The sequence below is a fragment of the Chanos chanos genome, chromosome 8 (genome assembly GCF_902362185.1).
Source record: "Chanos chanos chromosome 8, fChaCha1.1, whole genome shotgun sequence".
Classification (NCBI taxonomy): Eukaryota; Metazoa; Chordata; class Actinopteri; order Gonorynchiformes; family Chanidae; genus Chanos; species Chanos chanos.
In genome coordinates, this window is record NC_044502.1 from 47638399 (window position 1) to 47666254 (window position 27856).

Consider the following 27856-nt stretch of genomic DNA (forward strand, 5'->3'; position numbering starts at 1 on the left):
TGGGTTTGTGCTGAGTATGGTGTTTAGTGGTGTTGGGTTCGTGTTGGCTGTGGTGTTGGGTTTGTGTTGGCTGTGGTGTTTGGTGGTGTTGGGTTTGTGTTGAGTATGGTGTTTAGTGGTGTTGGGTTCGTGTTGGCTGTGGTGTTGGGTTTGTGTTGGCTGTGGTGTTTGGTGGTGTTGGGTTTGTGTTGAGTATGGTGTTTGGTGGTGTTGGGTTTGTGTTGAGTATGGTGTTTGGTGGTGTTGGGTTTGTGTTGGTATGGTGTTTAGTGGTGTTGGATTCGTGTTGGCTGTGGTGTTGGGTTTGTGTTGAGTATGGTGTTTGATGGTGTTGGGTTTGTGTTGAGTATGGTGTTTGGTGGTGTTGGGTTTGTGTTGAGTGTGGTGTTTGACCACACTATGTTCCTGTATTTACAGATCAGACTTTACACTGGGCACTGCTGAATATGACAGAAACATCAGAATAGAATCCCATCAGTCATTTCCTTCAAATGAATACAAAACATTAACGCTAAGAGGGACTCAGAGGCATGAAAAATCTATGACTTTAAAATCTGACTCATTATATACAGAATGTAAAACATACAGTACACACATTGCTCCTCTTCACACATCAGAATAGTCCAGGAGGCCAGGGCTGTGTGTGTATGTGTGTATGTGTGTGTGTCCGAGAATGTGTGTATGCATGTGTGTGTGCATTTGTGTGTATATGTGTGTGTGTGTGTGTGTACGTGCGTGTGTGTGTGTGTGTACTGTGTGACATATGATTCCTGTCTGTTATCTTAGATCATAGCTTTAATGACCTGCCTGGTTTTCACCTGCTCTAAGTACAAGCTCTGTGTTTGTGCTCGGCTTCCATTGGCTATATCATCTTCTTCCATGTCAATTGGCTCGTCTTTGACCTTGATGACTTCTGGGTGAGTGTGTGGGGAGGAGTCAGCTGGAGAGAGGCGTCCGTAGTGGTTGGTGGGGCTGTAATTCCGGATAACACCACCAGAGGGCGAGCAATCCTGCTGCATGGCCTCGCAGTGGGACTCTTCCTCCTCCTCTTCCTCCTCCTCAGACTCCGGCAGGTTGGAGCTGGGCTGGCGTAACTGCTCGATCGACTTGGACAGAATCTACACAGGAGGAGGAGGCACATTTAAAGCTTTCACACGGCTGTCAAACGTTGTTACGTTGTGTGAGTAACAGATGAGAGAACAGTGAGACACACTGTGTATGTGCTGTGTAACATCCCCTCTGTCCCAGGCCACTCTTTCAGCCTGACATGGCTGTCTCTCAGAGAGTGTGCCTCAAATCAGCACACCGTTTACCGGAGAGAGACACAGCCCACTGTATGCTACTTAGGCTCTGGCATGAAATGCTAAAACACAACCACACACTGTCAGCAATATAATACATCAAATAAATTCATTTATATTACATCAAAAACATCTCCAGGATTTAGCCAGCACGTCATCTACCCAAACCATCTACCTAAATCCTACAGGCTCCAGAAACTTCAATGTGTGGCCTATGTGACGCAGGTAAAGCAGCCTGTGTCTGCCTGTGTCTGTAACGCAGGTAAAGCAGCCTGTGTCTGCCTGTGTCTGTAACGCAGGTAAAGCAGCCTGTGTCTGCCTGTGTCTGTAACGCAGGTAAAGCAGCCTGTGTCTGCCTGTGTCTGTAACGCAGGTAAAGCAGCCTGTGTCTGTCTGTGTCTGCCTGTGTCTGTAACGCAGGTAAAGCAGCCTGCCTGCGTCTGCATATAAGAGAGCTGTAATTGGGATAATGATACAGACACGCTCTGTCTGTAGCCTAAATCAGAGAGGGATCATCTCTGATTAATGGGCATTTATAGTATCAGTTCAGAGAAATCCTCTCCCATAACACACATAAACTGTACACAGACTGAACAGTGGCTGCCTATGGGTATTTTAGTTGTCAGTTGAGAATAGGTGAGTGTAAGTTAACATCACCTCTGCACATGCGTGTCTGCTCAGCTGTATGTAGAAACACCCACCTTTTCTTCGAAGGCTGTTCCTGCGTAGGCTCTAAAGACACAGCTTTTAAAAACACAGCTTCTAAAGAGCGAACAGTGAGGCTGAGATTATACTGATGGCAGTTAAACAGTGGCCCTTTCAGTCAGACTCTAGCATTTCAGTTATCACTTTGGATTTCCTCTGTCATATCCACACTGAAGTGTGTGGAAGACAGAAATAGTAAAAAATAATGTTTAAATAATGTTTTACTGTGTCCTCAGTCTAATCCCTGTCTCAGCTGCTGTTTAAGTGTGACTTCAATATCAGGTCAGCTTTATGGACTGTGAAACATAAAAGGTCATACATGAAACTGAGCTGATGACAAAGACACAGATAAACAGCAGCACTACTGTATGTATAACTGTGTATGTATAACTGTGTTTCTGTGACAGAGAAACAGAAGCACTACTGTATGTATAACTGGGTATGTATAACTGTGTTTCTGTGACAGAGAAACAGAAGCACTACTGTATGTATAACTGGGTATGTATAACTGTGTTTCTGTGACAGAGAAACAGAAGCACTACTGTATGTATAACTGGGTATGTATAACTGTGTTTCTGTGACAGAGAAACAGAAGCACTACTGTATGTATAACTGGGTATGTATAACTGTGTTTCTGTGACAGAGAAACAGAAGCACTACTGTATGTATAACTGGGTATGTATAACTGTGTTTCTGTGACAGATAAACAGAAGCACTACTGTATGTATAACTGGGTATGTATAACTGTGTTTCTGTGACAGAGAAACAGAAGCGCTACTGTATGTATAACTGTGTTTCTGTGACATAGAAACAGAGGCACTACTGTATGTATAACTGTGTTTCTGTGACATAGAAACAGCGGCACTACTGTATGTATAACTGTGTATGTATAACTGTGTTTCTGTGACAGAGAAACAGAAGCACTACTGTATGTATAACTGTGTTTCTGTGACAGAGAAACAGAAGCACTACTGTATGTATAACTGTGTTTCTGTGACATAGAAACAGAGGCACTACTGTATGTATAACTGTGTTTCTGTGACATAGAAACAGAGGCACTACTGTATGTATAACTGTGTTTCTGTGACATAGAAACAGAAGCACTACTGTATGTATAACTGTGTTTCTGTGACAGAGAAACAGAAGCACTACTGTATGTATAACTGTGTTTCTGTGACAGAGAAACAGAAGCGCTACTGTATGTATTACTGTGTTTCTGTGACAGATAAACAGAAGCGCTACTGTATGTATAACTGTGTTTCTGTGACAGAGAAGCTGAAGCACTACTGTATGTATAACTGTGTTTCTGTGAGTACTGGTGAACGTCTGTATCTATTTATGACCTACGCACAGGCTTTGTATGACTGTGTATCACTGCAGTCAGAGACTAATCTACACAGACAGAGAAACTGTGTGTTTATGCCTGTGCTGAAATGACAGGGTGTCAAATGTGTGTGCGTGTGTGTGTGTGTGTGTGTGTGTTTGAGGTTCTCTTCCACTCCTTGCCAAAGGAGCAGAACCAGAAAATGCTACTTAGATAATTTCTCTGTGTGTGAAAACCCCATGTGTAGCCTTGAGTTTCTCAGGGTTCTCTGCTGTGAGTGTTGGTCTACACACACACACACACACACACTCACTCACACACATACTCACACACACACTCACTCACTCACTCACTCACACACACACGCACACACATACATACACACGTACGCACACGCAAACACACACACACGCACACATACATACATACACACGTACGCACACGCAAACGCACACACACGCATGGACACACATGCACACACACGCTCACACACACAGCTCACACAATAGTGCCTTTCACAGTGGATGTCTCCCCCTCAGAATAATGACACACAGCAGATGGAGAGGTCACTGCCACCGGAGCATAGAAACAGAAATATTTCCACTAGGGAGCACACGCATACACACACACACAGCTATTCTCAGAGCCCTGTGCCCGTTTGAACTCGGACTAATTTACTTCCATTTGTCTCATTTTATTCAGTTTGGTTTGTGATGGCATGTTAGCATGGCTGAGGGCTTATGCTACGCTAACAGACACACCTCCCAAACAGGAGGTCTGCACACAAAACCCTTCTCTTCTTAAAATGGGAAATCTGCACACAAAACCCTTCTCTTCTTCAGTCTCACAGTGATTTTAGAAAAATGATGGTGCTGATTTTATCATGTGTCAGTAGTCTTCTCCATGTCCCAGACTGATCTCAAATCATTCACTGCACTTTCTGGAGAGTTTCACCAATGTTTTATTTTCTCCCCAACATTTTGCCTCAAACAAAATTGCAATTCTACTAAGGGTGGCAGTTAAAAATTTGAAAAATTTTAAACATTATGTTTTTCTTTAATCTGGACCACACTATTGTGCTTCAAGGATAAAGTTCCCAGCAAATCCATCATGGCCAGTTAAATACTCTGTATGGGTCAAGTGGCCAGCGGGTGGACTCGTACCTTGTGGATGACGACCTGCTGATGAAAGCGTTTCTGCTTTTCCAGGAAGTTCTGGTGCTGCTGCTGGAGGACCAGCTGGGCCAGAGTGCTCTGGGGGAGGGGGGCGGACCTGGTCCGGTTCAGTGGTCGGTGTCGGGGCAGTTTGGGCCTGGTGCTGTATGAAGGACGCTCACTGAGAGCGAGGGGGGAGGGGGGGTGGAGAGACCCTTGGCCTGGACGGGAAAAAGATGTGGACAGAAGATTACAGAGTCTATGAAAGGACCCCCCCAATAACGCACACACATCCAGCAACCAAAGACACACAACACCACAAGGTTAGAGAACCGGGCTTGTGACCGGAGGGTTGCCGGTTTGATTCCCCGGACCAACATCCACGGCTGTGTGCCCTTGAGCAAGGCACTTAACCCTAATGCTCCCCAGGCACAAGGAATGCTGTCCACTGCTCCGGCGTCTGTTGTGTGTGTTCACTACTGGTGTGTTGGATGAGTTAAATGCAGAGGACAAATTCACCGCTCACTGTTCACAGTGTGTGTGTGCGATCAAGGAGACTTACAATTTACAATTTAAAGACACACAACACCACAGACACACAACATCAAAAACACACAACACCACAGACACACAACACCAAACTGTCCATGGTATACCTCAGTCACTGACACTCAGCATTGGGTTTGACTATAAGAATTTTCTGATCTGAACAGTTTGATTGGAAGGAATTAAATTTGTCATGTATAGACATGAGTGTCTATTGTGTTACCAAAATTGATTGTGGTTCTTGTTAAAATGTGTGTGATTTGGATGTCCTCTGCCTTGAGGCCTTGAGGCATTCAGATTCTTGCACAGAATTTCTGTGTGTTTCCCCTCTCACCGATTTGACTGAAAAATCCTCACCTGTGTTTTGAGGTGAAGAGAGAAAAAGGGGAGAAAGAGGGATGAATGAACAGTTTGAGTCCAAGCTGAATTCAGGTCCTTACCGTTAGAGAGGATGTTCTGTTGGCGGAGTTGCTCTTTCTGAAGGAGGTGCTGCAGGAGAGCCTGATGACTGTTGCTCACTTTGGTCTCCATGGGGATAGGGAGGCCAGCAGAACCCAGGAGCTGTGTGGGCACGTCAGGTTGGGCACCATCTTCACTGGACTCATGCTGCATGCCCTGGGGCACCTGACGAAAACAGTCAGTGCTCTGTGAGTCTAAACAGTCAGTCTGTCAGTCTAAACAGCCGGTCTGTCAGTCTAAACAGTCGGTCTATCAGTCTAAACAGTCAGTTTAAACAGTCAGTCTGTCAGTCTAAACAGTCAGTCTAAACAGTCAGTCTATCAGTCTAAACAGTCAGTCTGTCAGTCTAAACAGTCAGTCTGTCAGTCTAAACAGTCAGTCTATCAGTCTAAACAGCCAGTCTGTCAGTCTAAACGGTCAGTTTAAACAGTCAGTCTGTCAGTCTAAACAGTCAGTCTGTCAGTCTAAACAGTCAGTCTAAACAGTCAGTCTGTCAGTCTAAACAGTCAGTCTAAACAGTCAGTCTATCAGTCTAAACAGTCAGTCTGTCAGTCTAAACAATCAGTCTGTCAGTCTAAACAGTCAGTCTGTCAGTCTAAACAGTCAGTCTAAACAGTCAGTCTGTCAGTCTAAACAGTCAGTCTGTCAGTCTAAACAGTCAGTACTCTTCAGTGATAATTCATTCATTTCAATATTCATTCATACACAACTCAAAACACGGCATCACTGTGAAAGCAAATTTTCTAGACATATTGAGTTATTTACACTTAGAGGCTAAAGCAAGTGTTGGAGCACCACATTTCCTCGACTGCTGGTTCTGCCCCACACAAACGTACATACAAACACGCTCAGAGGATCAAACACGGAGGGTTTACTGTAAATGAGTGTCATCTGGTCACCACTGAAGTCATTAAGCAATAACACTAATGTTAATGGAGTCTAAATGTAGGAGAGGTCTGATGCAGGGTGAAACTCGGCCTGGTTTAAACGGCGGTAATGAGTGAGGCAGGAGAAAAGGATGGCAGTGAATCTGACACTCGACTCTTTAGCATAATATTTATACAAGGCTTATAAAATCCTCTGGGGGTCAGAGGTCAGCTCCCTGTGGCTATTCATCTCCTCCCCACAGCCCCTGACAGCCAGACTGTCAACAGCGAACTGCTGGACTCCAGCCCCAACCCACAGCTCCCCTCGTTCATCAGCCCAAACAAACAGCCCCATCCACGGAAACTCTCCCTCAGAATGAAGGGCCTTCCCTCACTCTGGCCTGCAGGCTCCGGCATTGGGAGAACAGCGAGAGAGAGAGAGAGAGAGAGAGAGAGAGGAATTCTTGGGGACGGTCAGGAGTGTCTGCTGGTAGAAACGTGACATTTCACTCTAGGGTGTAGGTAGTGGAGGTTTTTCAGGTGAGAACCTGGGGTGCTACACAGGGTAGAGTGAAGAGATTTACTGGTGAGAGTTCAGCTTGTTTCCGTAGGAATACTGGGGAATAACCTTGTTTCTCTGGCAGAGTTGAGAGTAAGTGTGGTTCTGTGGGAATATTGACAGTAAGTGTGGTTCTGTGGGAATATTGACAGTAAGTGTGGTTCTGTGGGAATACTGACAGTAAATGTGGTTCTGTGGGAATATTGACAGTAAGTGTGGTTCTGTGGGAATATTGACAGTAAGTGTGGTTCTGTGGGAATATTGACAGTAAGTGTGGTTCTGTGGGAATACTGACAGTAAGTGTGGTTCTGTGGGAATACTGACAGTAAGTGTGGTTCTGTGGGAATATTGACAGTAAGTGTGGTTCTGTGGGAATATTGACAGTAAGTGTGGTTCTGTGGGAATACTGACAGTAAGTGTGGTTCTGTGGGAATACTGACAGTAAGTGTGGTTCTGTGGGAATACTGAGAGTAAGTGTGTTTCTGTGGGAATATTGAGAGTAAGTGTGGTTCTGTGGGAATACTGAGAGTAAGTGTGGTTCTGTGGGAATATTGACAGTAAGTGTGGTTCTGTGGGAATACTGACAGTAAGTGTGGTTCTGTGGGAATACTGACAGTAAGTGTGTTTCTGTGGGAATACTGACAGTATTTTTGACATGTTTGTTAGTTAAACTGCAGAGGTCTGTCAGTGTCAGTGAGATGATTGGATGTTGTGGCGAACATACTGGTGAGTTTTGGTGGTGAGAGAGGTAAACGTATTTGACTCACGCTGACAGGCGATGGGGCGGCAGTCAGACCCAGAGTGATGTTGGGCAGAGAAGGAGACGTGTGGAGACTCAGTATGGACACGGACCCCTCTGGCCCCAGCGACCTCACCTGAGACACCCAGCACCAGGGTACAGAGCAACGGAGGGTAAGGGTGAGAGAGGGAGGGAGAAGGACATGGAGAGAGGGAGAGAGAGAGAAAAATTTTGAAATCCCATTCCGGACCATTGGAAAGAAAAATAACAGCGGTGCAATAAACTTTAATGTAGTAAAACGAATGACGTTTCTGTTCCTGGTACAGCGGATAAATCGAGTTTTACAGAGGAGCGTAAAAGCCGCCACACTGGTGCTTCTTTCCATCTTCCCAACGTCCAACTTCAGGAGCTGATGTGAGGGGTCAGGTCTGACCCTGACCCCGGGTCAGGTCACACGAGCACTGGAGCACACTTCCTGTACCCTTCAGGTCACACCAGCGGCATGTGGCCATGAAACTCTTCTGTTTATCCTCCCCAAAACCTCTTGTGCCCCTATGAAACACCCCAGCCCACCCCATTTCCCTCTTCACTGACCTGTGCATGGATATCAGGCCTGTATTTGATCCTGGGGAGTCGTTCTCTGTGAAAAAGGAGACTGAATGTAACAAGGATCTCCTTCACTTTATCACTGAAATGACCCCCAGTCAGGCACTGACAGCCTGAGGTAAAAGCCTTTGGTAAACATTACAGACTCTTTCTCAACTGGACAGTCAGTTTGTCCATGTGGTTCTGAAAGATGATTAGTCTAGTTTAAGCCTGAGAGACATATTCTGTAGAAGTTGGTTGTAGAATGAAATTGTAAAAATAAATCATGCTACACTGACTGTTGATCTTTGTACTTCATACTTTTTTTTGTCTTCTGAGAATGATCTTTCCCTTCTCTCCTTTTAACAGTCAACAAAAACATGATGACTGACGCCGGGTGAACGTGCAGATGTAAACCATTTAATTAGTGATCTGGTCTCATCCGTAGTAGTGAGCAGCCTTGGCGTCTTTGCAGCAAAGCACCATGGGCGTGTAAACAGTACCATAGAAGAAAAACACAGCTGTGGTGCAGAGGCTTCTTGGAGCCGTGTCAAATGCGCCTCCCGTCTCAAAAGCAGGGCCTTTGTTGGCGGGAAGCACAGAGACCCGTCACAACGGAACTGTCAGGAAATGAGTCAGAGGAGCCTCGGCCGCTGATGAACTTCAACAAACATCTGTGAGATTTATGACAGTTTGTGATCTGTGTCAAGGTGAACTGCCACAGAAAATATATCCAACGCCGTGCGCCATGCGGTAGGTCCTGACGGGGGCCGGACCGGAGGGCCACCCTTTGTTCAGGTTCTGATGAGACGCATTCAGGTCCGATGTTTAAAGAGTCCCCAGGGCCGTGATAAGCCAAACATGGCGTGCCTGTGTGGAGTTAGAGCAGAAGCCTGCAAACACCGTGTCCCTCCAGGACCAGAATCTGACCAGATGTGCTGCAGATCACGGCCTCAGAGTGAAACCGCATCAAACCTGTTTCCTTTTGTTTTTCAAAATGTGCACGTGCGTTGGTGGTTTTTCAGCATCTTTGTTGGTGTAATGAGAGGGTGTCAGCGCAGGAATGAGAGACATAAGAGTGGGATTAAGGAGGCGGAGCTGTAGGGGGCTCTGTGGTTGGAGGTGTTGGTGTTTTCGGGGTGGAGATGAGGCGCTGTTCTGGTGCGGGGAATCGTTTTCGCTGGGCTGTGACGAGCGGCCAGGCCAGCGTTCTGCACAGACGACTCACTGTTTTCATAGCTGCACACGAGCAGCGTGAACCAAGTCCTGAGAAATTTACGGGCGCTGTCTGTAGGCCACTGACATTCCAACAGCATTACTGATACGGTCACGTGTCCGAAAGCAAATCCAAAGGCTGCATAAAACCAGCTTTGACCCCAAACCATATCAGGAACAGTAACAATTTGACACATTTCTGTTAGCGTAACGGTGGAGTTTAATGTTAGTGCAATGAAACACTGTAATGGTATATTTAATGAAACACTGTAATGGTCTATTTAATGAAACACTGTAATGGTATATTTAATGAAACACTGTAATGGTCTATTTAATGAAACACTGTAATGGTCTATTTAATGGTGTACTGTAATGGTCTATTTAATGAAACACTGTAATGGTATATTTAATGAAACACTGTAAAGGTATATTTAATGAAACACTGTAATGGTCTATTTAATGAAACACTGTAATGGTATATTTAATGAAACACTGTAATGGTCTATTTAATGAAACACTGTAATGGTCTATTTAATGAAACACTGTAATGGTATATTTAATGGTGTACTGTATATAGTGTTGATATCTCTCAGTGTAGTATCCTAGTTTCCTTTCCTTTTCCTTACATTTCCTGAAACAGTGTGAGTAAAGGATGGGTTTTGGGGAGGGGTTGGGTTAGTACCTCTCTGTGTGTAGTTGTAGGAAGAGAGGAAGGGCCGTTTTCAGTTCCCAGGGCACCGCAGGCCCCACTGGGAGAACTGGGACTAGACCCAGGCACACTGCTACTGACTGTGAACTCTGAGGATAAGAGACACACACAATAAATACAGTTACACACACACATGCACACATGCACACACACACACACACACACACTCACACACACACACACACTCTCACACTCACACACACACACACTCACACACACAGAGAGCTCATACCAAACAGTTCCAGAGCTCTCTTTTTAAAGGGTGTCATGACATTTCCCTCTCTCCTCTTCAGCAGTGGACTGCTTCGCCTCTCCGCCACCTTCTGCTTCAACCGGGAACGAACCTTCAGGTTGGGCTCCGATGCTGCCAACCAGGGAGAGAGACAGACAATTTTACAGAGGAATGAATCCACCTCTGCCACCTGCACACAGCAAACTCACTGGAATGAAATGAACTCCAAGAGCATTCCCCTTCACACCCTTTAGTGTCTCTGTAATCCACACTCATCAAAGTCTGGCATCTACAGACTGAGTCTAGCAACGCAGGTGTTACTGGATGACAGATAATCTCTGTACAGCTGAGGGAAATTTGACACATTTCAGTTTATTGTGTGTATTAATAAGATATGATTTGAGATCACAGATCAGGACGAGTGAGGCTTAAAGTCAGCAGTTCAGTCCACACAGACTGTTTTATAAGGGTGTTATGTAAGAATCTGTCTCTCTGATATGGAAAAACAGAGTCTTTGTAGCTTGGCATTGTGATAAACATTCCCAGTGAAAGATCAGAGGACCAAACAGAGAGGAACCCACCAGTCAGACTGTTTGACGCTACAACTGTCACCATTTCAAAGCCCATATGCAGTGAAAGGCAGTGCTCAGTCATGACTGCAGGCAGCCTCCTCTTCATCTGGAATCTATTACATACAGCAATGCCTGATTTTGAAGTGAAAAACTCCACTACCTGGATGATGCAGTAGCCACAACTAAACTAACAAAAAACAGAGCAGATGCTGCGTGAGTGAATCTGCTGCCCGCACACTAATGCAAAACAATCCTTTATCCACACTAGCACACAGGTCTCTGAGTGCTAGTGTGTTTTGAGCTAAAAAGCGGTTCCATTTGGCAGTTAACAGACAGTGTTGTATGTCTGTGTGGCTCTTCCATGGTGTGAGATGTGGTGTTAAAAAATGTGTCTCCATCACCAACACAGACTGAGTTCCCATGATCCCACACAAGGCGACCCTTAGCAATATGTATGATATGTATCAACCTCCAGCAGCTGAGATTCCACAGTGTCACTACCTGTATGTCCTGTGGAGTTACATATATGTCCTGTGGAGTTACATGTATGTCCTGTGGAGTTATGCATATGTCCTGTGGAGTTGCGCATATGTCCTGTGGAGTTATGCGTATGTCCTGTGGAGTTATGCATATGTCCTGTGGAGTTACATGTATGTCCTGTGGAGTTATGCATATGTCCTGTGGAGTTGCGCATATGTCCTGTGGAGTTATGCATATGTCTTGTGGAGTTACATGTATGTCCTGTGGAGTTACATATATGTCCTGTGGAGTTGCGCATATGTCCTGTGGAGTTATGTGTATGTCCTGTGGAGTTATGCATATGTCCTGTGGAGTTACATATATGTCCTGTGGAGTTACATATATGTCCTGTGGAGTTATGCGTATGTCTTGTGGAGTTATGCGTATGTCCTGTGGAGTTACATATATCTCCTGTGGAGTTACGCATATGTCCTGTGGAGTTATGTGTATGTCTTGTGGAGTTATGCGTATGTCTTGTGGAGTTATGAATTTGATGTATTTATGAAGTAGAAGGGGACTGTGGGCTGTCATATTACAACAGGGCCATGACTCTGTGAGTGACAATGACAATGCTATATAGGCCCCCTTGTTTTGTCATGTTTCTGTATCAGAGATCAACACAGATACACACACATGCACAGTCACACACGCATGCTCACACGCAGACACACAAACACGCACACATACACACACAAACACACACATACACTCAAAAGCTTGAACAATAAAGGGAGAGAATCTCCTAATCGCTCATCTTTTTAACCCTGGAGTTGTAATACTTTCATTGTTTGGTCCTAAATAAACATACTGATACATATAAAGGAACACTAACAGTTAGCTGCCGAGCTGCCATTAAACTTCTGCCAACGCCATAAGGAGTGTGAATGAGGCGGAAATTTAACGGACTCATAAATCAGTCATGTTAATGTATCATGTTAATGTATCACATTAATGTATCAGACAGACTGACACAGGGGCCGGGCACTGCCTACTGTTACAGTTACAGTATTATATCATATTACAGTATCATTACAACTCTGAGCCTAACTTCACCCCTCTGACTGCATCACTCTGTATCTGAGTGTGTGTGTGTGTGTGTGTGTGTGGTGTGTGTGTGTGTGTGTGAGTGTGTGTGAGTGTGTTTACAATTGAAACAATCACTCATGTACCCACCACACACACACACACACACACACAAATTTAGAATGAGGCAGATCCATCCCACTCATGAAACACACGAGTGCCTTTTTACTCCTATGTTTCAGAGTTTCCTCATATTAAAACGCACACTCCATTTTTCCCACAGGACAAACACACTAGGGAGACCCCTGTCCTGCCGCCCGTACGTGTGGCATCCGTTTGGGATGCAACCACATCAAATCCCCTCTTGTCCTGTGCACCTGCGGCAGGGGCGGGTTAACTGGATCAGGGTGGGAGAGGGTGTCGGCCCTGGTCATAAGCTGAGCTATTCCTGCCTCTTGGCCTAGTGACATTCTGAACTGGCGACTATTCCAGGCCTGGATGTGGATAATCAGGAGGATAAAGGGCTTTGTTTTTAGAGCCACACTGGTCAGTGTCTCACAGACCAAACGTTCACTGGATCTCTGTATCATAATGTTGATCTGTCGGACTTTACTGTTTTACAAAAGTTGTTTAAATATTATTATAAGGGCACTTTTTAGCTTTCTATTAAAATCTGTCCTGGTTCTCTGAGTGACAGAGGAAATTACTGTGTTCTCTTCTGAGGTTCAGACTGATAGAAACCAATCAAACACCATCAATATAGGTCATGGCATTGTCTCAGAGAAGTGTTCCACTCAGACGGTAAACACAGTGATTAGGGACTAGTTCTGCTTTGGCTGAACCATCTCCAGTGTGTTTTTACAGAACTGTCCTTAATAAAATCAAACGGGCCAATTCTCTGGGGTACACTAGCTTCTCCATGTGACACCTGCTAATTAGCTGTCTCCTACACCACGGGACTGACGGAACAAATGCTACTTTTGTCTCTTCCCTCGTCCCCCTTCTCGTGTCAGTTTCATAGGCAGTTTGACTGACTTCTCGTGTCAGTTTCATAGGCAGTTTGACTGACTTCTCGTGTCAGTTTCGTAGGCAGTCTGACTGACAACACAAAAAAGTGTTTTGAAGAGGACTGGACAGACATACAGGGCCTCCAATCCTCCCAATAGGAAAAACCTTAGCCCAGGTAATGCTAACATCCATATAACACTAATACTCATATAACACTAATACTCATATCACACTAATGCTATTATAGCACTAATACTCATATAACACCAGTGCTCACGTAACACTAATGCTAATATAACACTAATGCTAATATAGCACTAATACTCATATAACACCAGTACTCACATAACACTAATGTTAATATAACACTAACGCTAATATAGCACTAATACTCATATAACACTAATGCTATTATAGCACTAATACTCATATAACACCAGTACTCACATAACACTAATGCTATTATAGCACTAATACTCATATAACACCAGTACTCACATAACACTAATATCACACTAATGCTGTTATAGCACTAATACTCATATAACACCAGTACTCACATAACACTAATATCACACTAATGCTATTATAGCACTAATACTCATATAACACCAGTACTCACATAACACCAGTACTCACATAACACTAATGCTATTATAGCACTAATACTCATATAACACCAGTACTCACATAACACTAATGCTAATATAGCACTAATACTCATACAACACCAGTGCTCACATAACGCTAATACTGAATCAACACTAATGCTCATTCAGTACTAATACTCGTGTGACACTAAATACTCATATAACACTAATGTTAATATAGCACTAATACTCATATAACACCAGTATGCATTTAACACTAATTCTGAAACAATACTAATGCACACATGGTACTAATACTCATGTAACACTAATACTCATATAACACTAGTACTAATAATATAGCCACAAGCGGCGATGGTGGGCCCTCGTACCTTTGGCGATTCGCAACCCATAACATTTTGTCATTCAACTCACATCTGATGTGTGTGCCAAATTACACAGTCATAGCAACAGCTAAAAGGACCACAAAACCACATAATATGCCCGACCCACTTGCTGAGGTATTGGCAAACAAACACAAATATTACTGTTAAATTAATGTTCATGTGTGTCCTTAGACAATATAGACATCAGTGTCATGATTCTAAATAAATCTACGAAAAAAGAAAAACCTTTTGACATGTAAATGTCATTATGCTCAGTGACTGCATACACTAACACATCTTCATACAACACCTGTTCATATAACCTGCAATAGTACCACAACCCCTTTTGTGTGCTGTGTAAATATGTACCACAGACCCTTTTGTGTGCTGTGTAAACATACATCTGAAAAATTTCCATGTACGGTAATCTCTCATTTTCAGACATTGCCTTTACTTAACATGTGTGTGCTAAAAAAAGAAAAAGAAAAAAAAGAAAAATTGGCTAGCATAACACGCTAATCGTTTCTAGCAATAAATGAGCTTTAATGATCACTCAGTCTGAATTTGATGGTAATTAAACATCTATGCATATTGTTTTCATTTGAGAAAGCAGTGTTTTGTATTGAAATATGTTGAAATTAGATCCACTAGTGTTGTGGATCATGACATTAGGCTACATGGTCATAGTGACAGCTAAAAGGATATTTTTACATGAACCAAGCAATCTGCCAACAGTAGTATCATGAACAGGTGGGTTTTTATAGATTTACCATAACGTTTCCTTTGTACACACGCAGGCATAAATGCATAGGCTTAAATGCATAGTGAAATGCATTGGCGGAGCAAACTGCACGACTTAAAGCGGAATTTCTCTACGCCACATCCAGTATTTCCAGATCAGGACAGATTGTCATCCTTGACAATCACCAAATTAACACAACATCACAATTAACCAAGGTAACAAAATACGATGTCTGCTTCTCTTCAAAGGCCATTGGGAGATCGCTTCTTGTAAGCATGCGAAATGCCTCCCGACATGAGTGAGCAACACCGCAACTCGATGAGTCGTCCAGAATGCCTATGAGTCGTCCAGAATGAGCTGAGTTTGCCTATGAGTCGTCCGGAATGAGCTGAGTTTGCCTATGAGTCGTCCGGAATGAGCTGAGTTTGCCTATGAGTCGTCCGGAATGAGCTGAGTTTGCCTATGAGTCGTCCAGAATGTTCATACCGAGACAGCTCATCGACCGTTATTGTTATGAAATATGAGCTCACTTCTATTTTAGCAACGTCAATGCTGATTTTGATTGGCTTCAATGGGTGAACGCTTTCGCAAATCGAAAAGCCAATAAATAACTTTTGTGCGGCTTGGTTTGAAGATTATCTGTGCCAATTCTGAGGAAGCTTGGACAAAATTTGTGGCCTGTGAAAAACTTTTAAACTTTTCCAAAAAATCCAATATGGCAGAAGATCCAATATGGCGCAGACATGAAACTAGGCGAAAGGAATCAGGGGACTGTCCCCAATCAGTGTGCCAAATTTCACAACCAGGGGCTGCCATAGACACTGAAGCTAGAGGAAGAAGAAGATGATGTTGCATAATCATAGTAAAAGGCAGAAACAAAACACAATGGGTGTCTACGCTGCTTTGCGCTGCTTGGCCCCCAGTAATCCTTAGGAGAACAATATGGCCGTACACCCCCTTCTGTGCTCAGGCCCTAATAAAACTGATACTGAAACGACACTAATGCATACATGGTACAAATACTGATATAACACTAATGCTAATATAGCACTGATACTCATATAACACTAATACCAATATAAACCTAATTTTCATATAACACGTATACTCATATAGCACTAATATTGATATAATACTAATACATATGTAACACTCAAACACATATAATATTAAGACACATGTAACTGTAATACTCATACGTTAGTAAACCTAATATGGCACAAATTCTCTGAGAGCTTTTGGCTACACATAAAACACTAATACTCATAGAACACTAATTCACAATCTTAATACTTCACCTCCTTTTCATGAAAAATCTACCTGTTTCTCTCCCTGCTGTCCCCATTCATCTATTTCTTTGGAATTTTTGTCCAAACATGAAGCATATTTGCCTTCTGTTTGCAGACAAATTTGTTTTGCCGACAAAAAAAAAAATCAGCACCAGCTAAAGCCAAGAGGCCCAGTGTCCGCCCAGCGTTTGGTGATGTGGTTAGTACTGGTTAGTACTATCAGCTAAAGCCAAGAGGCCCAGTGTCCACCCAGCGTTTGGTGATGTGGTTAGTACTGTCAGCTAAAGCCAAGAGGCCCAGTGTCCGCCCAGCGTTTGGTGATGTGGTTAGTACTGGTTAGTACTGTCAGCTAAAGCCAAGAGGTCCAGTGTCCGCCCAGCGTTTGGTGATGTGGTTAGTACTGTCAGCTAAAGCCAAGAGGTCCAGTGTCCGCCCAGCGTTTGGTGATGTGGTTAGTACTGGTTAGTACCGTCAGCTAAAGCCAAGAGGCCCAGTGTCCGCCCAGCGTTTGGTGATGTGGTTAGTACTGGTTAGTACTATCAGCTAAAGCCAAGAGGTCCAGTGTCCGCCCAGCGTTTGGTGATGTGGTTAGTACTGTCAGCTAAAGCCAAGAGGCCCAGTGTCCGCCCAGCGTTTGGTGATGTGGTTAGTACTGGTTAGTACTATCAGCTAAAGCCAAGAGGCCCAGTGTCCGCCCAGCGTTTGGTGATGTGGTTAGTACTGGTTAGTACTGTCAGCTAAAGCCAAGAGGCCCAGTGTCCGCCCAGCGTTTGGTGATGTGGTTAGTACTATCAGCTGAAGGCGTTTTTCATTTGGAGAATCAGCGTTTTTCTGAGTGGTTATTTGGATTCCAGAACTTTCCCCGGCCCGTACGTCTCAAATTCTAATCTGGTTTATGTGGAATGAGTCTGAAACATGAGGGCAGGGGGAATATTCAGGAGAGGCACTGTTCAAACTCTAAGACAATAAACAGTCTGTCTTTCATCTGCCTATACTCTGCTTATTTGAACTAAACGCTCTACATAATTACCTCAGATTAGTTTACGTTTCGTGTACGAAGTCTGAACGACGCTGGATTAAGCTGCTCTTGTCTGATCTGCAGATTGTGTATACACACAGACTGCCCGACCATATGGCAGAGACATTTAGCAGGTAGAACTGTTTACCATCGTAACTCAAAGGGACACGCAAGGAATGGAATGTCATACTCATGACCTCACAGCGCAGTTATGAACTGGGTTTCGCTCTTGTGACTGACCAAAACCAAGAGGGAGCAGTAACTCCCATTCATACAGGCTTTTCCCCAAGCCCCTCCACCAGCTCTGAGTCAACAAACCCAAGCGCTTTTCTGTGAAAGAGTCAAGGATTTTTGAAATAATTACCACGACTCCAGAGAAATCAAACACCTTCAACTTCCTTTTTTTGGGCAAAGCAGCCGAGGGGCTCTTGTGACCTGGGCTCTTATGGTTTTAACAAGAGGAAAAAGGATGTCTCTCCACTCAAAAGAAAAGAATTTAATTATTACATGAATGTAAAACTGGGCCCCTACTTCACTCCTCATGGGAACTAGAAGGAAAAAAAAGTGAAAATGTTTTACCATGTTTGTCTGGAGAGTAAGCATTTAAGTTGTCGGCACAGTCGTCCGTTTTGATTTGGCATGAGCGATGCTGTCCCCTGGCAGGTCCAGGTCATATGGTAATTAGCAATAAGAGAAACGTGAGACTGTGATACAGGTGTGACTCTTCAGTGCTCTCCACCCCTCTTTGGAGACAATATGTCTCAACACCAGTTTAGCACCAGGTCCTCATGACTTATCAGGGCAGTATGACTGAGCTCCGGGCATCACACGCTCTGTCCAACCGAAAACCTTCAAAACCCTGTCCTTATCTCCATTCATCTAATATTAGCAGTATCACAAAAACACTCCCCACTAACACAACACAATATTCTGTTTCATGTTGTGCTACTTTTAATTTTATTTTTGTGGTGTAACAGCTTTATTAACTTGTCTGTTTTTAGGAGAAAAATTACTTATTTAAAAAAAAATATATATCCAACAGAGAGACATCTCATCAACAGTGAGATTAATAATAAAGTTTAACCCAGTATAGTTCATGTCATTAGATGTAAACACATGGAGCCAGGGTAAAAGGAGAACAGTGCCAGTAGGCCATGCTTACATAGCCAGGTATTAACCTAGTTCTGCCCACATCACAGCCTCCTGACAGCCGAATCCACCGGCTTTTTTTAGCACAGGTGTAGCAGGCGCGTGGTGGATTTTCAGCTCTTACCTGTCTTTCTCAAAGGGAAGTCATCCCTGCTCTCTGGGGTGGGGGGCATGGGCTGAATGTGGGAGGGGGACATGCCCGCCAGTGGCAAGAAGCCCCGATCCAGAGACACATGGTAAGACGTTCTGTGGAATGAACAATCTCATGGTGAGCTCAAGCCAGGCCCTACACCCATAAACACAGTTAACACATACCTTACCATCCCACACCCATAAACACAGTTAACACATACCTTACCAACCCACACCCATAAACACAGTTAACACATACCTTACCAACCCACACCCATAAACACAGCTAACATATACCTTACCAACCCACACCCATAAACACAGTTAACACATACCTTACCAACCCACACCCATAAACACAGCTAACATATACCTTACCATCCCACACCCATAAACACAGTTAACAAATACCTTACCAACCCACACCCATAAACACAGTTAACACATACCTTACCAAACCACACCCATAAACACAGCTGAAATATACCTTACCAACCCACACCCATAAACACAGCTAACATATACCTTACCAACCCACACCCATAAACACAGTTAACACATACCTTACCAACCCACACCCATAAACACAGTTAACACATACCTTACCAACCCACACCCATAAACACAGTTAACAAATACCTTACCAACCCACACCCATAAACACAGTTAACACATACCTTACCAAACCACACCCATAAACACAGTTAACACATACCTTACCAACCTACACCCATAAACACAGCTAACACATACCTTACCAACCCACACCCATAAACACAGCTAACATATACCTTACCAACCCACACCCATAAACACAGCTAACATATACCTTACCAACCCACACCCATAAACACAGTTAACACATACCTTACCAACCCACACCCATAAACACAGCTAACACATACCTTACCAAACCACACCCATAAACACAGTTAACACATACCTTACCAACCCACACCCATAAACACAGTTAACACATACCTTACCAACCCACACCCACAAACACAGTTAACACATACCTTACCAACCCACACCCACAAACACAGTTAACACATACCTTACCAACCTACACCCATAAACACAGTTAACACATACCTTACCAACCCACACCCATAAACACAGCTAACATATACCTTACCAACCCACACCCATAAACACAGTTAACAAATACCTTACCAACCCACACCCATAAACACAGTAAACACATACCTTACCAAACCACACCCATAAACACAGCTAACAAACACCTTACCAACCCACACCCATAAACACAGCTAACATATACCTTAGCAAACCCATCACATAACCTGACAAGTTCCATAAGTCTGAAAGGCCTTTTTATTTTGGTTTGTTGTTTTGTTTTTATAACTAAGGCCTGTGTTAGTTCATATTGTTGGCATTGTGCGTTTATGTATGAATGAATGAATAAATGAAGAAAAGTGTATGCAGTTGTTAACAGGGTGGTTCTGATACAGTCTGGGCCTCGTGTTCTACATTAGACTCTATGGCTTTGATTAGACCTGATACTTACGTGCACCACAGTTTGGGTTGGTGTGTGAGAGTGTGAGGGACCCCACTGGGGGAGGAGTCCTTGGTGGATTTACTCAACAGGAACTCCTGCAGTTTTTGTTTGACTTCTGTGCTGACCACTGCACCTACGATACAACACACACACACACACACACACAAATATAAGGCAGAGAGAGAGAGAGAGATTATCTTTATGTTTATCCTAAGTCTTAAAGCCAACGCCACACACACCCAAACACCACTGGCTTGTGCCTGTGCAGAGCTGTGTTACAGCCGTACAGCCTGGCTGTTTCAGTAATGCTACATCAGTTTGGTTAATGCATCTGTGAGTGGTATAGAGTGTATGTCAATAACAGTGTTAAACTCTGAGACCACCTTTAACAATGACAGCTAAAGGAGTAGTGCCCCCTGGTGGAAACGTAGGTCTGAGTCAATATTAGAACAACTTTCAAACACCAGTATTAAAAACTCAAGTACATCCACTACAAGTCATGAGTTATACCATAAAAACAATATAAGTTATTACAGCTAACCCAGGCATGGTCAGTTACATGCATAGACATGTGTTAAGTATAAAAATGTGGTCGTACTCTCTCGGGATCGCTCCTTGCCCTTGAGGAGTAAGACGGGTTGCTCACGGTGATGCTTTTCCAGTTCTTGCTCCCGACTCTGCTCCTCCAACCTTCTCTCTCTCTCCATCTGCTCCTGCTGCTGCTTCATGGCCTGCACCTCCTGCTGGAGCTAAAGAACATGACAATGTCACATTATTACAGTGTTACGTCAGGGGTTAAAGAACACACTGTTACAGTGTTACGTCAGGGGTTAAAGAACACACTGTTACAGTGTTACGTCAGGGGTTAAAGAACACACTGTTACAGTGTTACGTCAGGGGTTAAAGACATTATTACAGCGGTATATTAGGTTAAGCAACACATTACTGTACCAATACATTATTACTGAGCTGTCAGGACTGGCTTTAATACAACATAATTACTGAGCTGTTAGGACTGGCTTTAATGTATACATTATTACTGAGCTGTCAGGACTGGCTTTAACATATACATTATTACTGAGCTGTTAGGACTGGCTTTAACATATACATTATTACTGAGCTGTTAGGACTGGCTTTAACATATACATTATTACTGAGCTGTTAGGACTGGCTTTAATGTATACATTATTACTGAGCTGTTAGGACTGGCTTTAATATATACATTATTACTGAGCTGTTAGGACTGGCTTTAACATGTACATTATTACTGAGCTGTCAGGACTGGCTTTAACATATACATTATTACTGAGCTGTTAGGACTGGCTTTAATATATACATTATTACTGAGCTGTTAGGACTGGCTTTAACATATACATTATTACTGAGCTGTTAGGACTGGCTTTAATGTATACATTATTACTGAGCTGTTAGGACTGGCTTTAACATATACATTATTACTGAGCTGTCAGGACTGGCTTTAACATATACATTATTACTGAGCTGTTAGGACTGGCTTTAATATATACATTATTACTGAGCTGTTAGGACTGGCTTTAATATATACATTATTACTGAGCTGTTAGGACTGGCTTTAATATATACATTATTACTGAGCTGTCAGGACTGGCTTTAACATATACATCATTACTGAGCTGTTAGGACTGGCTTTAACATATACATTATTACTGAGCTGTTAGAACTGGCTTTAATATATACATTATTACTGAGCTGATAGGACTGGCTTTAACATATACATTATTACTGAGCTGTAAGGACTGGCTTTAACGTATACATTATTACTGAGCTGTTAAGACTGGCTTTAATATATACATTATTATTGAGCTGTTAGGACTGGCTTTAACATATACATTATTACTGAGCTGTTAGGACTGGCTTTAACATATACATTATTACTGAGCTGTCAGGGCCGGCGTTAACATATATTATCTGCTTCTTGAGATAATATATGTTCTCTCTGCTTCTTGAGATAATATATGTTCAGAGTTCTCAAATACAGAGATAATAGCGTACAGACTGTGTGGACAGTAACATGTTCTCACCCTCTGGTGTTCCTGTAACTGGGCCTGATGCTGTCGGATAAGGTTCTGGTGCCTTTCCTGGAACTGGCTGATCAGACGCTGTTTCTGGATCTGCTGCTGTTTCTGAATGAGGAGCAGTTCCTCCTGCAGTTGCTGCTCCCACACGCTGGGGTCTGAACCCAGACTCGGCATCCGGGCCTCTGTACGCAGGTCTAACGGAGAGACAGGCTTCACAGCCGAGGACACCTCCGCCTTAATGTCTGCTGTTTGCACATAAGAGAGAGAAACAGAGAGAGGGGGAGAGAGTGATTGAGAGAGGTTTGGGTGGGGTCTCATTATACGGACATAGATGCATGTCATAGTTGGTTTCATCTCTGTGGATACGGGGCCTTTTTTACAGTGTCTTCTACATATGTGCTTTAATCAAGTAATTTCTGTGTGTATTGAGATGGCTCTTCTTGTCTTCACATTCAGAGCTCGCTCACACACATACACACACACACAGAGAAGGATGAAAGAGGGAGATATAGCAGAGAACAAATATCTCCTGTGTTTCCATCCATAATTCCTCTGTGAAGAGTGGAAACCCCGCATCAACCTGTGATTACCTCAGTGAGTGGATCAGATCCTTACACCTTTGACCCGCTGAGAACTGGATGTCTCTGGGGAAATTTGGATGCACTGGACTGTTTACATCAACAGTTCTATTATCTCTGTTCCATAAATAAACAACCTGTTTCTGGCCTTTGTCCAATGCCGTCCCGCTCAGCCACCCCCTGTCGCTGTGCGTGAAAACTGTAGGAGAGTGTGTCAGTGCTTAGCACTGTCGCTGTGCGTGAAAACTGTAGATGAGTGTGTCAGTGCTTAGCACTGTCGCTGTGCGTGAAAACTGTAGGAGAGTGTGTCAGTGCTTAGCACTGTCGCTGTGCGTGAAAACTGTAGGAGAGTGTGTCAGTGCTTAGCACTGTCGCTGTGCGTGAAAACTGTAGGAGAGTGTGTCAGTGCTTAGCACTGTCGCTGTGCGTGAAAACTGTAGGAGAGTGTGTCAGTGCTTAGCACTGTCGCTGTGCGTGAAAACTGTAGGAGAGTGTGTCAGTGCTTAGCACTGTCGCTGTGTGTGAAAACTGTAGGAGAGTGTGTCAGTGCTTAGCACTGTCGCTTCACAGCAAGAAGCTCCTGGCTGTTCCAGGTTCACCCTGTGTTTGCGTGGGTTTCTCCTGGCTGCTCCGGTTTTGTCCCACCATCAAAGGCATGTAAGTTAGGGTTAATACTGCTGTCAGTGCCTTTGACCAAGGCACCAGCAAAAGAACTGGAGTGGGTCCTCAGACACTGCACTGTGGCTGCCCACTCCGCCTATTGTGTGTATGGGACGGGTCAAATGCAGAGGATGAATTTCCCCACGGGGATCAGTAAAGAGCTTCTTCTTCTTACTATTATTATTATTACTGAGCAACACCTCTGCACTATTGTGGAATACTTTTGCCTAATATTTTCTGACGTGTCCCCTGTCTGTAACGACAGCCAATCAGGGAAAGAGCCCAGAAGTTGTCCCCTTGGCACCCACAGATCTAAATACAAACATACAAGTCACGTACGGGGGGAGTCATTCACCTACTGCAGACAATACGCATACCTTTATTATCATTGTATACCTTTATTACCATTGTACCTTTATTATCATTGTATACCTTTATTATCATTGTACCTTTATTATCATTGTACCTTTATTATCATTGTATACCTTTATTATCATTGTACCTTTATTATCATTGCATATGTACAATGAGATTCAGTGTGCAGTACCAAGCTACACAGAAGGAATTAAAATATAAACATAAAATAAAATGTAAATATAGAGAAAGTATAGAAGTTTAAAAATATGTATATAAAGTAAAAAACATAGGATAAAAAGGGATAAACAGGGATAAATGAATGGGCATTGTGTGTATCAGACTTGTGATATTTAAAGTGGCAGTGCAGTCAGTAGGCAGTTATATGTAACATCAGCAGCAGTGCAGTATAGAGTATACAATACAGTGCAAACATGTCAGTACAGTGCAAACATGTCAGTACAGTGCAAACATGTCAGAACAGTGCAAACATGTCAGTACAGTGCAAACATGTCAGTACAGTGCAAACATGTCAGAACAGTGCAAACATGTCAGTACAGTGTAAACATGTCAGTACAGTGCAAACATGTCAGAACAGTGCAAACATGTCAGTACAGTGCAAACATGTCAGTACAGTGCAAACATGTCAGTACAGTGCAAACATGTCAGTACAGTGCAAACATGTCAGAACAGTGCAGGTGGGCAGGAGCTTTACATGGTTATGTTGGCATATGCACATTATTACAGTGGTATATTAGGTTAAGCAACACATTACTGTACCAATACATTATTACTGAGCTGTCAGGACTGGCTTTAATGTATACATTATTACTGAGCTGTTAGGACTGGCTTTAATATATATATTATTACTGAGCTGTTAGGACTGGCTTTAACATATACATTATTACTGAGCTGTTAGGACTGGCTTTAACATATACATTATTACTGAGCTGTTAGGACTGGCTTTAGCATATACATTATTACTGAGCTGTTAGGACTGGCTTTAATATATACATTATTACTGAACTGTTAGGACTGGCTTTAATGTATACATTATTACTGAGCTGTTAGGACTGGCTTTAATGTATACATTATTACTGAGCTGTTAGGACTGGCTTTAACATATACATTATTACTGAGCTGTTAGGACTGGCTTTAACATATACATTATTACTGAGCTGTTAGGACTGGCTTTAATATATACATTATTACTGAGCTGTTAGGACTGGCTTTAATATATACATTATTACTAAGCTGTTAGAACTGGCTTTAACATATACATTATTACTGAGCTGTTAGGACTGGCTTTAATATATATATTATTACTAAGCTATTAGAACTGGCTTTAATATATACATTATTACTGAGCTGTTAGGGCTGGCTTTAACATATACATTATTACTGAGCTGTTGGGACTGGCTTTAATATATACATTATTACTGAACTGTTAGGACTGGCTTTAATACAACATTATTACTGAGCTGTTAGGACTGGCTTTAATATATACATTATTACTGAGCTGTTAGGACTGGCTTTAATATATATATTATTACTGAGCTGTCAGGACTGGCTTTAATATATACATTATTACTGAGCTGTTAGGACTGGCTTTAACATATACACTATTACTGAGCTGTTAGGACTGGCTTTAACATATACATTATTACTGAACTGTTAGGACTGGCTTTAACATATACATTATTACTGAGCTGTCAGGACTGGCTTTATTATATATATTATTACTGAGCTGTCAGGACTGGCTTTAATATATACATTATTACTGAGCTGTTAAGACTGGCTTTAATGTATACATTATTACTGAGCTGTTAGGACTGGCTTTAATATATACATTATTACTGAGCTGTTAGGACTGGCTTTAACATATACATTATTACTGAGCTGTCAGGACTGGCTTTAACATATACATTATTACTGAGCTGTTAGGACTGGCTTTAACATATACATCATTACTGAGCTGTTAGGACTGGCTTTAACATATAGAACGTAGAGCTGTTGTTGTGCCCTCTTTAATAGCGCTGTAGTTTTAGTATTTCATTCAGCTCTGACTGGACACCACTGCAGTGGGTGTGGTTTGTTAGGACACACCCCTTGTGGATCCATTTTGTTTTTGAGGTTAGTAAGAGACACCCTCACACCCATCATGACACCTCCACGCAGGTGTCAGGCCTAACCAGCTGTGAATGACTGATTTTAGCACGTGTGAGTTATGGGCCACACCTCCATCCTCATCGTCCTGTGTGACTCCACACATGAGAGTCACAGAGTTACAGCCCCTGCACAGTCTAGAGAGGACACAGGACTGGGCTTACACAGGACTAAACTGAGTTAATCAGGGACTGTTTCATTAAACTGTGAGCGAGACCACACACACACACACACACACTCTCTCTCTCACACAGACATACACACACAGAGACACAAACTCTCTCTCACACACACACACACACAATCTGGAACCTTGATGGGCTGCCATGGCAACACCAGCAACATAGTTATGACTCTCCCTACAGATACTGAGTCTCTCAGCAAGGAGCCCTGCATCTCAGAGAGTGGATATTAATTACACCATCAGTCACTCTGTAGCACTGGAGTCAACACACACACACGCGCGTGCACTCACACACAAGCACAAACACAAACACGAACACTCATACACAAACACATGCGCACACGCACACACTTACACACACACACACACACACACACACACACACACACACTCACACACTTACACACGTTCACACAGACACACACACACACACACACACACACACACACAGAAGTACACTTTCCCAGCACCCATCTACTCAAACTGAGTGTAATTGTTCTGTCAGAAACACTCTTTACAAGGACATTAAACAAAATCAAATAAAATGCTTTTCTGTCTTCATCTCACTGGCCCTCAGTGACTGTGCCTATCTGCTGTATATGACGGAGCTGGACTGTCAGTGCAGCGGTGTAATATCACAGTAAGACAGACAGGGGGAGACATGCAGGTTGCCACAGCCTTTGAGCCAATGAGAGCACTGACTCAATGTATCCCTATTGCTCTATGCTGAATACAGCTTCAGCTCCTCCTGCTAACTGCAGCAGTCCACCACTGCAGCGACTCATTATCTCACCCTCCAAACAGCGCCCCCTACGTGTCACTGCCGCTGAGAGACAAACGCATGCCCGTCCTCTAATCTGTAGCTGATTGGTCAGCTTAGTGCAGCCAGTCCTGCACCAGTTCAGTGGCATCCGCAGGGAACTACTCAGTGAACATGCCCCATGGTGCTCTGCTATTTTACTGGTTTGACTGCTCCAGACTCTGCAGGCTTGCTGTCTTCACATAGTTATAACGTCTTCACGCTACAAAAACAACACCCCGCCTCAGTGCTTCATTTTCACCAGAAACGCTGGCCAATCACAGCCTGGTCAGGACTGCTCACTCTTCTTAATCAGACGAATTCATAGAACCTTGTATATAACGTTAAGCACTAACACTCATGACTGTATCCATGGAGACACTTCTAAAGCCACTGGGCCAAAGCAGCTTCAGGTTTGCCACTGATGATGTCATTTAACTCTGAGTGAAAATCAAAAGTCCTGTCCTCACTACTAAATATCCCCAACCATACACACACACACACACACTCACTCACACACATACACACACCCACACACCCTAACCCTAACCTTAACCCCAACCCTAACCCTAACCCTAAACCTTAACCCCAACTAAAAGCACAGTTATACTTTTGTTTTACCCGCAACAACTATATCTTCTATTAAAACAAGGAGGTGGAGGACTATGATTCTGACAAGGTGTCCCCAGAAGAATAGTGTTCTTTCAGTCAAAT

At 43.2% G+C, this 27856-nt stretch overlaps 1 protein-coding gene across 1 annotated transcript; it reads right to left on the minus strand.

The window, feature by feature from the left end:
- Positions 1–750: 750 nt before the first annotated feature.
- On the minus strand, positions 751–22636 carry hdac9b (histone deacetylase 9b). Its single transcript, XM_030781634.1, has 10 exons — positions 22405–22636; positions 20943–21093; positions 20354–20477; positions 18815–18936; positions 10395–10526; positions 10136–10251; positions 7682–7789; positions 5471–5654; positions 4494–4705; positions 751–1118 (listed from the first exon to the last, which is right to left on the minus strand). The coding sequence occupies exons 1-10, from the start codon at positions 22573–22575 to the stop codon at positions 783–785; spliced, it is 1656 nt and encodes a 551-aa protein (XP_030637494.1). The 5' UTR covers positions 22576–22636; the 3' UTR covers positions 751–782.
- Positions 22637–27856: the final 5220 nt, after the last annotated feature.